This window comes from Schistocerca nitens, chromosome 6 (assembly GCF_023898315.1).
Source record: "Schistocerca nitens isolate TAMUIC-IGC-003100 chromosome 6, iqSchNite1.1, whole genome shotgun sequence".
NCBI classification, from domain to species: Eukaryota; Metazoa; Arthropoda; class Insecta; order Orthoptera; family Acrididae; genus Schistocerca; species Schistocerca nitens.
The window spans coordinates 392,547,021-392,561,930 of NC_064619.1; the positions used below are offsets into that span (position 1 = coordinate 392,547,021).

A 14,910-nucleotide genomic window follows, 5' to 3' on the forward strand; every position below is an offset into this window, starting at 1 on the left:
TGTGAAGATGACAGGGACTTTGAACACGGTGTTATAGTTGGTGCATGAGCGATGGAACACAGCATCTCTGAGGCAGCGATGAAGTGGGTATTTTCCCTTAAGACCATTTCATGAGTGTACCATGAATATTAGGAATCCGGTAAAAAATCAAATTTCTGACATCGCTGCAGCCATACCATGATCCTGCAAGAACGGGACCAACAACAACTGAAGAGAATCATTCAACGTGACAGAAGTGCAACCCTTCCGCAAACTGCTCTAGATTTCAATGCTGAGCCATCAAAAAGCGTCAGTGTGTGAACCATTCAATGAAACATCATCAATATGGGCTTTCGGAGTTGATGGTCCACTCATTTACCCTTGATGACTGCATGACACAAAGCTTTATGCCTTGCCTGGGCCCGTCAACACTGACATTGGTCTGCTGATGACTGGAAACACATTGCCTGGTCAGACAAGTCTCATTTCAAATTGTATCCAGCAGGTATGGAGACAACCTCATGAATCCGTGGGATGTGCATGTCAGCAGGAGACCATTCAAGCTGGTGGAGGCTCCACAATGACACAGACTTACACAACTTAAAAGAAATAGACCAGAATTCGGCAGCAAAAGCTAAAGCGGAAACAAATGCTGAAACTGTGATCACGAAGTTCTAGATGCCTCATGCAGTAAAGCATTCAAGATACAAAACCAGTTGAATCACAGAACTTGGAGAAAATCTGTCCCATGGTGGACATTTGAATTAACTGCAACGCGAAGGAGGGGAAAACACATGAAGGCGAATTTATGAAAGGACAAAGGATAGCAAACATATGAGGCAGCTACAAAGGCAACAATATCATAAAGAGAAGAAGGATACAGCACAGCTACACAAAGAAAACCAGTTCTGAAAGCAATACTGCAGTTTGACCACAAAAAATTACCCTTGGAATGCAGTCTATAGAATCATATGGGGAAAAAGCAGAAATAATACTCTAATGACAACATCCATGAAAAGTGATAACACAACAGCAATGGATTTGACCAAAACTGCCACCTATATGCTCGAATATTTTGTGTCTGGGGACGATCGAACTCAAGACACGGAACACCATAAACTAATAAGATATCAAACGCTTACGACCCAACACAATGGTACATGATGTAGGTTTCACACACAGAAATAGAGGAAATATAACAAACTTGCCTCAAAACAACACTTCTGATGAAAATGGTGTTACTAATAAGATCCTTCATCAACTGTATAGCTTTTTCCCAACTATCTTACTGCTTTATATAACAGTTGACTAATGAACAGATGCTTTCTGAGACTGCGGAAAAGAGCTAAAATAGAACACAAGTCTCAAACTTTGTAAAGAAAACAGCATGAAAGTGTCCAAACTATGTCCCATCAGCCTTCTGCGTACAGAGGGAAAAGTACTGGAAAAGCTATTCATTAACAGAATTATGCACCATGTCTTTTCTAAGGATCTCCTAAGCAACAATTAATATGGATTTACTCCACACAAAGTGACAGTTGATGCATTTTTGGCTGTTAAGAACTTCGTAGAGTAGAGCATATCACAAGGACAGTATATAAAATGGTCAGTTTTTATGTTCAGGGAGCTTTTGCTGCAGCTCAGTGGCCCATCACCATTCAAGCACTACTAAAATTTGAATGTCCTAGGAACTTGTGTAACCTAGCAAAAAACTATTTCAGTGATAGAACAGCAGTGTTGGCGTTTAACAGCATCAAACTACGAAAGAAGGTGACAACAGGGTGACTGCAGAGGTATCTCGCTGTGACCCTGGTTTTTAGAATATACAGTATAATTCTCTGGTTAATTTGGATTACACAGCAAATACAAAAACAACGGCATTTGCAGATGACTTAATTATGTTGACCAAAGCAGATACTGTAATTACTGCTGAGAAGCTCTGCAATAAAGTAATGGAAAAAAATCACAGTTTGGACCCTAAACAACAAAATCCATTTAATGAGCAAAAATCGAAAGTAATGCTAATAACAAGAAGGCATAAAGATAAAGTAACAGTTAGTATTGTTCTAAGTAATGATGTTTTGCAACAAGTTAAACAATTGAAATACTTGAGTGTAAATACTGATTCTACATTTATGTTTAAGGAACATATACAGTACATGACTGAAAAATGAGAAAGGCTCACCTGGGGGTTTGGTTCAGGAGCAATGAAAATAATTTACAAAGGCACTATACTATCAATACCGGCATATGCAGCTCCTGTTTGGATTCACACACTAAGAAGAAAATATAACTGTGTGAATATTCATAGATTCTTGTGCCTGATCAACATATATAGACAGAATAAATAGTAGAATATGTCAAGATGTGTCAGTCTTTGGGAAATATAATATTCAAGGCAAGTAAGCTTATCAGAATGAAGTGTATAGCACAGGATGGCACATACTTACATAAACTAGGGTCAGTAACTTTTGGCAATATGTTCATTGCTGTTTTTAATAATACTCTGTAAGTGTGCATGCATATGCGCGCGCGCGCACACACACACACACACACACACACACACACACAAAGGGAGGGAGGGAGAGGGAGAGTGAGTGCCACATGTCGTCTTAGAGGTTGTGTCGGGTAGGGTGGATAGAGGGAGAAAGGAGTGGGAAGTAGAAGGGGGGTTGGGGAATGGTAACTGACAGCTCTGAGAGATGCAGTAAGTATGTGGGATAGAAATATGGAGACGCAGCAGGTGTCCAGGATAGGAATGTGACACATGGATACCGGAACCACTGAGTTCGTGCCGTTCATGACGACGTGGAGTGGATTGATTGGGAAATGGTGACATGACAGAGGAAGGGGAGACTGTCAGGCAGTGGGTATAAGTGCATTCTGTTAGTGGAAATTGAGGCTAGAAGGATTACACAACCAACGGATATGTGGCAAGGATAACTCCCTTCTGCACAGTTCAGAAAAGCTGATGCTGCAGGAAGGATCCAGATGGCAAATGTTCACCTCAAGCACACTGTGTCTGCTCAGCATTGTGTTCTGCCATTGGGTGACCAACTCTGCTCTTGGCCATAGTTTGGTGGAGGGCATTCATTCTGTTGGACAACTGGTTGGTGGTAATGACCACATAAAATTATGTGCAGAAATTACAGAAGCACTGATATATGGCATGGCTGCTTTTACAGGTAGCTGTGCCTCTGTCAATGACTCAATGGCTCTAATACAGTGTGCGGCAGCATTCATAGCATAATTTGACTTGTGTAGAACAATGACATACTACAGGAATGCGCACCAGCTCGTGCTGCATTGGTATACTAATAAGCTGCCATTTTGAGTGTGACAGTGATATGGAGCAGTGGTGTGCACAGCATCGTGCCTTTGCTGTTGAAAGTTATTTCAAGAATAATGACTCTGTTATTGCTACCCAGTGTTTATTTTAGCAACATTTCAACTTGGGACATCATGGGAAAGTTCCAGATGGACAGACCATTCTGAGGTGGATACATGCATTTCTGTTTGAAATGGCAAACTGGGAAGAAGTGAAAGAATTGTGCGGACACCACAAGCTGTGGAAAATATTCGTGCTGCACTACTGTGTAGCCCAAAAAGATCTGATCGCCATCATGCGCAAACTGTGCATATGTCCGATCGCTCATTCAGGAGAATATTGCACGAAGATCTCCATTTTCACTTATATAAGACGCAGATTGTTCAGGAAACTAAGCCTCGCAATTGCGTTTCACACGAAACATTCTGTTTAACCATAGGATTTCCTTCGCCAAAATCCACAAATGTTGCACAAAATCCTGATGTCAGATGAAGCTCATTTCAGTGAGTAAACAGAATAAGCGTTATTGGAGTGCTGTAAACCCGCATGAACTGCACATCAAGCTCTTGCACAGTTCTCGTGTAACATTGTGGTGTGGAGTTGCTTCCTTTGGGATTATTGGCCCTTACTTCTTTGAGGATGACAGTGGTGTGGCTGTAACCGTCACCAGTGAACGCCACCTAAAGATGCTGCAAGACTTCGTTCTTTCCCAATTAGGTAGGGTCGATGTGGATGTGGAACAATTATGGTTTCAACAAGGCGGGGCAATCTCGCATACAGCCACAATTTGCATGGATTTTTTGCGACAGACATTTCCCGGTAGAGTAATTTCCCGTTTTGGAGACATTTCCTGGCTGCCTCGCTCACCTGACTTTTCATGTGCAGACTTTTTCTTTTGGGGCTACCTGAAGCAAGAAGTGCTCTGAACACGTTGTGCCACCATTCCTGAGTTGAAGGATCGCTTCAGAAGTGTCTTCGGCAATGTTCCAAAGAATATGTTACGCCGAGTTGTGAAAAGCGTCCAAAGCTGCCTAGATGAATGTGTTGTGCAGAGGAGGCATCAGTTGACAGGAGTCATATTCAAAAAGTAATCCATGCAATGGACAATGACTTACACATTAGTAAATGGGATACCTTTAACTATTAATTGACATAAGAGGTAATAAATAAATTACAGTTACTGCCTGGTTTGTTTTTAATATCTTAGTATGAACGCTGCCACACCCTGAATTTGGTGAGTTGGCTCCTAATCTTGTTAAAGGATCTGAAAGCTAGCAAAATTTTTACTCTTTTTTGTTGCCTGTGAATGACTATATGCTTATACTTTTTGGTGAGTTGTTTCCTCTACTCAAAATTATTTACAGTACACCAGAATTTTGTGAAAATATGTTAGAATACAAAATAAGAGCCACCTGTCCGGTTTTGAATGAAAAACTTGTATTTGAAAGCTGCTGGATAGATTAAGAGTAAACTGTTGTAATTGACTCCATACATACACGATTCCAGTTGCTGAAATAATCAAATTACTTTTAGCCAAACTGCAATGTCTTTCCAAGGGGGGGGGGGGGGGGGGAAAGGCAACTTCCTTTGCTGCTGATTTCAACACAGATAAAGCCACAGACTCAAACACATCAACATAGTTTACTGATCCAATTCGAGAACCTGGCTTCAGCCTACATATTCAGTGAAAGGGCAAATAGGACATTAACAATGCATGTAGACTGTTGTTGTGGTCTTCAGTCCTGAGACTGGTTTGATGCAGCTCTCGATGCTACCCTATCCTGTGCAAGCTTCTTCATCTCCCAGTACCTACTGCAACCTACATCCTTCTGAATCTCCTTAGTGTATTCATCTCTTGGCCTCCCTCTACGATTTTTACCCTCCACGCTGCCCTCCAATACTAAATTGGTGATTCCTTGATGCCTCAGAACATGTCCTACCAACCGATCCCTTCCTCTAGTCAAGTTGTGCCACAAACTTCTCTTCTCCCCAATCCTATTCAATACTTCCACATTAGTTATGTGATCTACCCATCTAATCTTCAGCATTCTTCTGTAGCACCACATTTCGAAAGCTTCTATTCTCTTCTTGTCCAAACTATTTATCGTCCATTTTTCACTTCCACACATAGCTACGCTCCATACAAATACTCTCAGAAACGACTTCCTGACACTTAAATCAATACTCGATGTTAACAAATTTCTCTTCTTCAGAAACGCTTTTCTTGCCATTGCCAGTCTACATTTTATATCCTCTCTAGTTTGACCATCATCAGTAATTTTGCTCCCCAAATAGCAAAATTCCTTTATTACTTTAAGTGTCTCATTTCCTAATCTAATTCCCTCAGCATCATCCGACTTTATTCGACTACATTCCATTATCCTCGTTTTGCTTTTGTTGATGTTCATCTTATACCCTCCTTTCAAGACACTATCCATTCCATTCAACTGCTCTTCCAAGTCCTTTGCTGTCTCTGACAGAGTTACAATGTCATCAGCGAACCTCAAAGTTTTTATTTCTTCTCCATGGATTTTAATACCTACTCCGAATTTTTCTTTTGTTTCCTTCACTGCTTGCTCAATATACAGATTGAATAACATCGGGGAGAGACTACAAACCTGTCTCACTCCCTTCCCAACCACTGCTCCCCTTTCATGGCCCTCGAATCTTATAACTGCCATCTGGTTTTCTGAACAAATTGTAAATAGCCTTTCGCTCCCTGCCACCTTCAGAATTTGAAAGAGAGTATTCCAGTCAACAATGTCAAAAGCTTTCTCTAAGTCTACAAATGCCAGAAATGTAGGTTTGCCTTTCCTTAATCTAGCTTCTAATATAAGTCGTAGGGTCAGTATTGCCTCACGTGTTCCAACATTTCTACGGAATCCAAACTGATATTCCACGAGGTCGGCTTCTACCAGTTTTTCCATTCGTCTGTAAAGAATCCGCGTTAGTATTTTACAGCCGTGACTTATTAAACTGATAGTTCGGTAATTTTCACATTTGTGAACACCTGCTTTCTTGGAATTATTATATTCTTCTTGAAGTCTGAGGGTATTTCGCCTGTTTCATACATCTTGCTCATCAGATGGTAGAGTTTCGTCAGGACTGACTCGCCCATGGCTGTCAGTAGTCCTAATGGAATGCTGTCTACTCCCGGGGCCTTGTTTCGACTCAGGTCTTTCAGTGCTCTGTCAAACTCTTCATGCAGTATCGTATCTCCCATTTCATCTTCATAAACATTCTCTTCCATTTCCATAATATTGTTCTCAAGTACATTGCCCTTGTATAGGCTCGCTATATACTCCCTGCACCTTTCTGCTTTCCCTTCTTTGCTTAGAACTGGGTTTCCATCTGATATTCATACAATTGGTTCTCTGTTCTCCAAAGGTCTCTTTAATTTTCCTGTAGGCAGTATCTATCTTACCCCTAGTGAGATAAGCCTCTACATCCGTACATTTGCCCTCTAGCCATGCCTCCTTAGCCATTTTGCAATTCCTGTCGATATCATTTTTGAGACTTTTGTATTCCTTTTTGCCTGCTTCATTTACTGCATTTTTATATTTTCTCCTTTCATCAATTAAATTCAGTATTTCTTCTGTCACCCAAGGATTTCTACTAGCCCTCATCTTTTTACCTACTTGATCCTCTGCTGCCTTCACTATTTCATCCCTCAAAGGTAGCCATTCTTCTTCTACTGTATTTCTATCCCCCATTCCTGTCAATTGTTCGCTTATGCTCTCCCTGAAACTCTGTACAACCTCTGGTTCTTTCAGTTTATCCAGATCCCATCTCCTTAAATTCCCACCTACGAATTATATATTTCACAATACCACTAAAAAATTCTGCTTGAACCCATGTACCTCAGAACACACTGCTCTACTGACTGAACTGCCAAAAATAGATGAACAAAATATTAGGAAAGTCTTCAGCGGAGAAAAATTCCATGAAGAAAAGATAAATTTGTTCTATTGTAGATTAAATAGTCCATCTCTGTAGCTGAGTGGTCAGTTAATCTGACTTTCATGCAGAGGACCTGTGTTCAATCCGTGGTCATCCCATGGACTTTTTCTTCGTAGGAGAACTGAAACAGGGTGCAGTCTAGCCTTTTGATGTCCACCGTGGAGCCACTTGAGTGAGAATTAGCAACACTAGAGACTGAAAATGACAATTACTAGGAGAGTGGTGTGCTGACACCAACAATCCTTGTCCACACATAGCACATCTCTATGAACTGTCTGGGAGAAGTTGAGGTACTCCTGTGGCCAACAAGATCCCCATACCTTCCCCCAACAGAACATGTGTAGGGTCACCTTTGAAGTTAACTCTGCCCCAGGGCCAGTATCCAGGATATCAAGTATCTGTTACAACAGTTTTGGGATAGCCTGCCCTAGGCAAGGATATAAGGGCTTTATGATCCCCTCCACAATAGAATCAGTGCATGCATCCAGGTCAAAGGGGGCGTAACGTCATATGATAAGTGGGCTCATATAGCCAAGTTCTTTGTAAACTTGACTTTATTTTATAACCACTGAAATAACAACATATACCCTCTCAATCTGTGAATTTTAATTTCTTTTGCTCCTGTTCCTCTGGGAGCTTCAGTTTTTTTGTCAGATGGTGTAAAATATGATGTCAATGTGCATCATTATCTAGGAAATAAACAGTTATGTCAGAATTTTTTTACAAAATTTGATAAACTGTCAGAGGTGGCAAAAACAATATTGCACTTTTAAATATAAAGCTTTGAGGGAGGGGATGGTTCTCAAAGCAGATTCCAATATAGCACATGCCAATTTATCCCTGATTATAAATCTATCACTTGAAGAAGGATATTTTACAGATATGCTGACATATGCTAAATCAAATTCTTAAAAAAAAAAAGACTACAATAAAAACTTGGAAAATTACCTTCCTACCTCTCTTCTTTGAAAGTTTTCTAAAAATCTCTGAAAAGCTTGTTGCCGCACGGGTAGGAAACATGATTAAGCAATCTTGACTCGGAAACTTTATTTGGTTTCCAAAAGGGCAAAAGTGCAATTGATACTATTAATGATTTTGTAGCAAGAACTGGTTCATGTGCAGACACGTCTCAGAAAACTGAAGAAATTTTCTGTGACTTAATATAGGCAACACAATATATTCCTCAGAATGGAAAACTATTTTTAATGGAATTCCACATGGCTCTGCATAAGGCCCAATCTTATTCCGTTTTAATGTAAATGATCTAACATTCAACACAAATTCCCATTAAGTACTACAGGGGTTGGACTAAAATATGGAAACAACACGAGAAATGCATGCTTGAACACACATGCAGATGCTAGCCAACCTGCACTTGCAGTGTTGTATTTGACCATAAATGGCGACCAGCCAGTTTAGCCTAGAGCGCTAATGCGCTGCTACCTGGACTTGGGTAGGCGCGCCAGCCCCAGATCAAATCCGCCTGGTGGATTAACGATGAGGGCTGGTGTGCCGGTCAGCGTGGATGTGGTTTTTAGGCAGTTTTCCACATCCCACTAGGTGAATACTGGACTGGTCCCCACATCCTGCCTCAGTTACATGACTCACAGACATTTGATACATGCACTAGTTCATGATTTACAATAGAGACAGACAGCTGGGGTAAACTGATTCCATTCCAGGGAGTACGGGGTGGTGGCAGGAAGGGCATCTGGTCCCTGCAGAAACTGCGGGACAAAGGCACAAGCGAATGAACGATTTGATCATAAATGACACATGTGAAATGTCCTCAATACATTTCAAGTGTTTACCATTGACAGAACAGTTTTTTGTGTAGTTGTGAGTGCAAAATAAATTTGAATGTTGATACACTGTTGGTGCTCATACGATGGGTGCTTCCATAACCAAGGCAGCCGAAGTGTTTGGTGTTTCAAGAGACTCCGTACCAAAGATTTATATCACATACAGCGAAAGCAGAAACTAAGCCATAACATGTTAAGTAATCATGACATGTAGTCATTGAAGAGGATTGTAACGAAAGTTGGAGGAGGACAGCTGCAAAAGTCACTGCAGAACTCAGCGTTGCAGCTGCAAACCTAGTCAGCACCAAAACAACACGAAGAGAGTTCCAGAAGCAGGGCATTGCAGGGCGAGCTGGAATATCAAAACCACTCATCAGCAATGCAACTGTGTGTAACAGGACAATGTGAAGCAAAAGCCATGAAACCTGGATTATGGAACAATGAAAGAATGTCATTTGGTCAGATAGAGTGTATAACATGGCAGGATTTTGATGATTATTTGGGCAGCCATACTGTGGAGTTCCGTGGAATCTATGGTTACTCTACAAGGTGGCATTACTGCCAGGGATTATGTGACCATTTTTGCCAGTTGGGTACATCCCATGGTACAATGTCTGTTTCTCCAATGGTGATGCTGTGTTTCAAGACAACAGAGCCCATGTTCACACAGCTCGCATAATCTAGAACTGTTTTTGCAACCGCTAGGATGAATCGTTGTATCTTCCCAGGCCACCAAATTCATCAGATCTCAACATTATTGAGCTTTCGTGATCTACTTCAGAGAGACAGGAGTGTGATCGCTGTCCACTTCCATCATTGTCACCAGAAGTCACCACTGCGGAAACAATGGTATAAGATTCCCATGCAGAACCTGTATTTATCCTTCTTGAGATGACTGGAAGCTGTTTTGAATAAAGAAAATTTTCCTACACATTAGTTATGGTAATGTGGTTATGCTAGTGGTGTTTCCATATTTTTGTCCACCCTCTGTATTTGCAGATGATGCATCATGCTGACTGAATGTAGTAATGCAGATAAAATTTCAAAAACCCTGCCGTGAACTGTGTAGCATGCACAGTGGAGCAGCAGTTAGCGTCACTGGCTGGCACGCATGAGTCCCCAGTTCAAATCCACTTCCCAGCAGTTATTTGTTACTTAGTTTTATCATTTCCCGAAGTTTCTCAAACTTTCTTACATTTTTGAGTTTTTATATTCTGGAATATTTAATATACATATACATAGCAGCCTTCTCTGTCTAGAAGTTCAGTTCTGTTCAGGATGTACTGTGGTGTTAGAAATTACCATGCTTTTAGTGGTAAGTATTGTACTTTCATTAACAACCCTGGTTTTGGATTTGGACTGGAGTGTGCTAACAATGAGACATTGTTTGGTAGAGGCAATAGGTACTTCAAAACATCTACATTACAATGCCTCCAATTAGGCAATGTAAAAGCAATTGCCTAGACAGACAGGAACCATAATAGAAGAAGTACATTATTTCAAGGTCCATGACCATTCAGGATATCAACGGATTCCAGAACAGCACCAAGTCAGCTGCATATTAGGCGTCCAAAGACACTTGTCAAGATGTGTCAAAATGGTTGAAAGGATTTGATTGATTTGCCAAATATGGTAGGTGAGATGATGTGATGTGTTTAGCAACTGTGAATTTTTACAGATGGCACAACCCAGCAGTGGTTTAGCAATCTTAGTTAACACAACTAACGTGCGCACAAGAAAATGGTATATCATAGTTACTTTGAATCAGTGGTGAGTTATGGCTTTATCTTTCCAGTAAACACAGGATACATTAATAGCATACTGACCTTGGGGAAAAAATTCAGCAATAAGTGCAAAGAAAGATCAAGAGTGCCTTGTTATCCACTATTAAGTGATCTAAACGCATTAAGTGTCCTGTTCCTTTACATATATAAACTAGTTCTTTTTACACACAACAATCCTGATCTACTTTTATTAAATAACTTCTGGAATATGTTCAGTACTGGGAATAAAGAGAAATTCGTGCTTTGTATCGACAGCCTACAGATCACTGGAATGACGATTTGTAACAAATTAAAAGCTAAAAATATAAGTGAAGATCAAAAATAATGTGTTGAAGAGAAAAGTGTACAGCGAGCTATTCCAAAACTGCTATTTCTCAGTAGAGGAATTCTTGAACGATATTATGATTATTTGAACAAGAGACAATAAAAGGCACTGGAAAACATAAACCTATAAAGAATTTGTTTTACAATGATCAGTACTCATGTAGTGTGCAATATTAAATGACATCTTATAGTCAATGTGTATGAGACCAAAATACCCTAAAACTAGAATTTAGTTAAGTATAACTTTGGCAAGTCTCTCGTATAATAAATCACTCATTTAATTCATATGTTGGCAGACAATAAGCATCTGAACCAGATTCTTTCTTGAGGAGGGAAAAGTCGGGGAAAGTTTAAAAGAAAGGGCAGATCACTCATGTTCCAGGATGAGAGGGAGAAAGACAAAGGCTTACCATTCCATTCATTTATCAGGTTCCATTGACCCCATCAAGAAGGAGACTTTCAGAGTTATGGACCAAGTTAATATATGGATTAACAATAAGACAAGAAAATCACAGAAACATAATCTGTACACTGCAGTAACAACAACCTGTCACTACATTGTTTAATAGTATTTATGACAAATAAAAACTAGTAAATTAGAAATAAAATTGCTGGTTTCTCAGTTTTAACAAACAACTGTTGTTTATGTCTTACTGGCAACTTAAAATTTACATGGGCAAATGCCTATTTACAGTGCTGCACTACTTGTCATGCAGCTCTACAATGAACACTTCAACTTGATAAAAGAAAAACTGTGGCCAAAATAAACCTCAAGTCTATGATAGCTTTGTTACAGGAAACTGAAAATAAAGTCCGACAGTAACACCACAGAGGAATGCACTCTAAGAAATCTTAGCAGTCTTATAAACTGTAATGCAGCACTGAAGTCACATTTTAGATGGCATAGAAAAATCTATAGAAAGGTTATACATAAAGCAAAAGAGCTGAATAATGACTTAATTATCAGAAAAGGCAGCAATAAAACCAAATCCATTTGGAATGTCATAAACTAAAACATAGGTAAATCCAAAGTGACAAACAAAAGTCCCATTATAAAAAAGGAATGAAAAGTTGTTGAAGACCCTCAAGATGTTCTAATATCCTTAATGACTACTATATTAACATTGCTCAAAATCTTACCAAGAGCTTGGGAAACTCAAAGTAACAAACATAAAAGTTCCCGTAGATGAAAGAACAATCTTTTTGTACCTAGTTACACATTCAAAGTAAGAAATGCAATTAATAAGCTGAAAAATAAAATGGCTTGTGGATGTGATGGCATTCCTGATAGGGTCATAAAACATAGTTCAGACAAAATAATAACTGAACTAACTGATATTAATAATATATCCTTTAAAACTGGTGAATTCTCTTCTGCACTTAAAAAATCAACAATAAAGCCACTTTGTAAAAAAGATGTACGTATAGCATACAAAATTACAGACCATTGTCACAACTATCAGGTTTTGCTTAAGTTATTGAGAGGACAATATTTGAGACACTGTTGAGTTTCCTGAACAAATGTGAAATTGTTACTAATGCACAGAATGGTTTAAGGAAAAACCAATCTACTGATACAACTGTGTATCACTTTGTAGAACAGGTTTTAATTGCAGCAGATAATGATGAATTAAACTGCAGAATATTTTTAGATCTATCCACGGCATTTGACCTCATTAACCATGACCTACTGCTAGAGAAGCTGTATTGTTATAGAGCCTGTGGGAAAGCATACAACTGGTTTAAATCACATCTGTGTGACAAATATCAATGTGTTGAAATAACTCAAAATGGGAGAAAGTATTACTCAACATACAAGTAAGTTAACTGTGGTGTACCTCACGGTTCTGTTTTAAGCCCCCTGCTGGATTTTATTAATGATTTTCCAAACTTCTAAAAAGAGCTGAATCAGTACTTTTTGCAGATGATACAACCCTGTTTATCAAAGGACGGAGTGAAGCTGACACCCAAGAAAAAATAACTGCGACAACAAGTGAGGCAGCAAAATGGTTCAGGGACAACTGTTTAACTACAAACAACAAAAAACCACATGGATGTATTTTACGCACATAAGAAAAAGTAAAAAATAAGATACAAGTAAAGATAGGAAATTGTATAATAGAATAAACATCTTCCACAACATTTTTGGGTCTATGGTTGCACGACAATTTAAGATGGGAAAAACATGTTGAATTATCGAATAAAAAACTTATTACTTGCTGTTGTACATTAAGAAAACTTAAAAGATACTGCAATTTTGAAACAGTATTATGTGCCTACTACTCTTTTATACATAGCCTTATATGGTATGGTATTCTATTCTGGGAGAATAAGGCATTTACAAAACACTATTTCAAGCTCCAAAAGAGAGTGTTGCACACAGAGAGATATGTAGAGAACTATTTAAGGAATTCAAAATTTTCACCCTCCCTGGTTTACTCATTTATGAATCTATTTATTCTTTTTATGTCACTTCAAGAATTCTCTACTCTAAACAGTGAAGTACATACATATGAAACCAGAAACAGGCAGACATTCATTCAAAAGCCCTGTATCAAAATAGTGTTATGTATCTTATAAAAATAATGTTCAATGCCTTGCATATACAAATTAAAAAACTACAAAGCTTACATAAATTTAAAAAAGAATTAAATAAACCATTATTAAGCAAAAGTTACTACAGTTTTGATGAATTTCTTTGACATCAAAAGAAACAGGCCTTATCATTTGATTTATTCCTATGAACTATTCTTATTCAACCTATATGTATAAGGAAGACACCAAATTTGTGTAATCGAAAAAAAAGTTTTTTCCTTTAATTGTTAGAAATATAAACTGCTCTCTCTCTCTTTTTCTATATGACAGTTCCTACATCATGTATATGATAAAATGGTTGAGAATAAATTTAACGTAATTAAATTGAATAGAGGAACACACTACTTCTGACCCCACTCTATCACAATTTACACATACATTCTCTAACATGAGACATTTCATAGAGACATGAATCAGGAATTATGTTGTGCACTTTACTCTACATGTAGAAATGTATCAATACATTTATCTCAAAACGTATCAACAACAGAGCATCACCATAAATAGTTCACATACAGTTATACTTACCACAAAGAACGCTAATAGGTACAAGGGCAAGAACAGCTTGCTTTAAACCTTCTTTATCTAAGCGACCCATTTCATTTGCAATGTCTTCAATACAGGAAAGCAGAGTGTGACTGCCAGAGCGATAGCCACAAAATATAACTGCACAATCCTGTTTGTGAGGTTTAATAAATCCAACCTGAAAAAAGAGAAAAATTAAAATTTCATATCAAGCACTTCCTTGGTGTATGTTGTTGTTGTTGTTGTGGTCTTCAGTCCTGAGACTGGTTTGATGCAGCTCTCCATGCTACTCTATCCTGTATAAGCTTCTTCATCTCCCAGTACTTACTGCAACCTAAATCCTTCTGAATCTGCTAAGTGTATTCATCTCTTGGTCTCCCTCTACGATTTTTACCCTCCACGCTGCCCTCCAATGCTAAATTTGTGATCCCCTGATGCCTCAGAACATGTGTATGGATTACAAAAATATCAGTCATAAATAAATAGTGACTGAGCTTCCACATTTCCACTTAAATATGAAACAAACATTTATTCACATAAACCCAGAATTAAATATTAAACTGCCAATGAGTACATATGATGTCTACAATCGAAGTATTTAATTGCTAAGAGT

The 14,910-nt window shown here is 38.6% G+C and overlaps 1 protein-coding gene across 8 annotated transcripts in view; it reads right to left on the reverse strand.

Moving 5' to 3' along the window:
* LOC126262232 (cap-specific mRNA (nucleoside-2'-O-)-methyltransferase 2) overlaps nucleotides 1–14,910 on the reverse strand; it is a 275,061-nt gene that overhangs the window by 14,953 nt on the left and 245,198 nt on the right. For all 8 annotated transcript variants that reach the window (XM_049958694.1, XM_049958697.1, XM_049958700.1 and 5 more), the window contains one exon: nucleotides 14,301–14,475. In XM_049958694.1, the coding sequence (XP_049814651.1) occupies nucleotides 14,301–14,475 (175 nt within the window). The remainder of the gene's footprint in view (nucleotides 1–14,300; nucleotides 14,476–14,910) is intronic.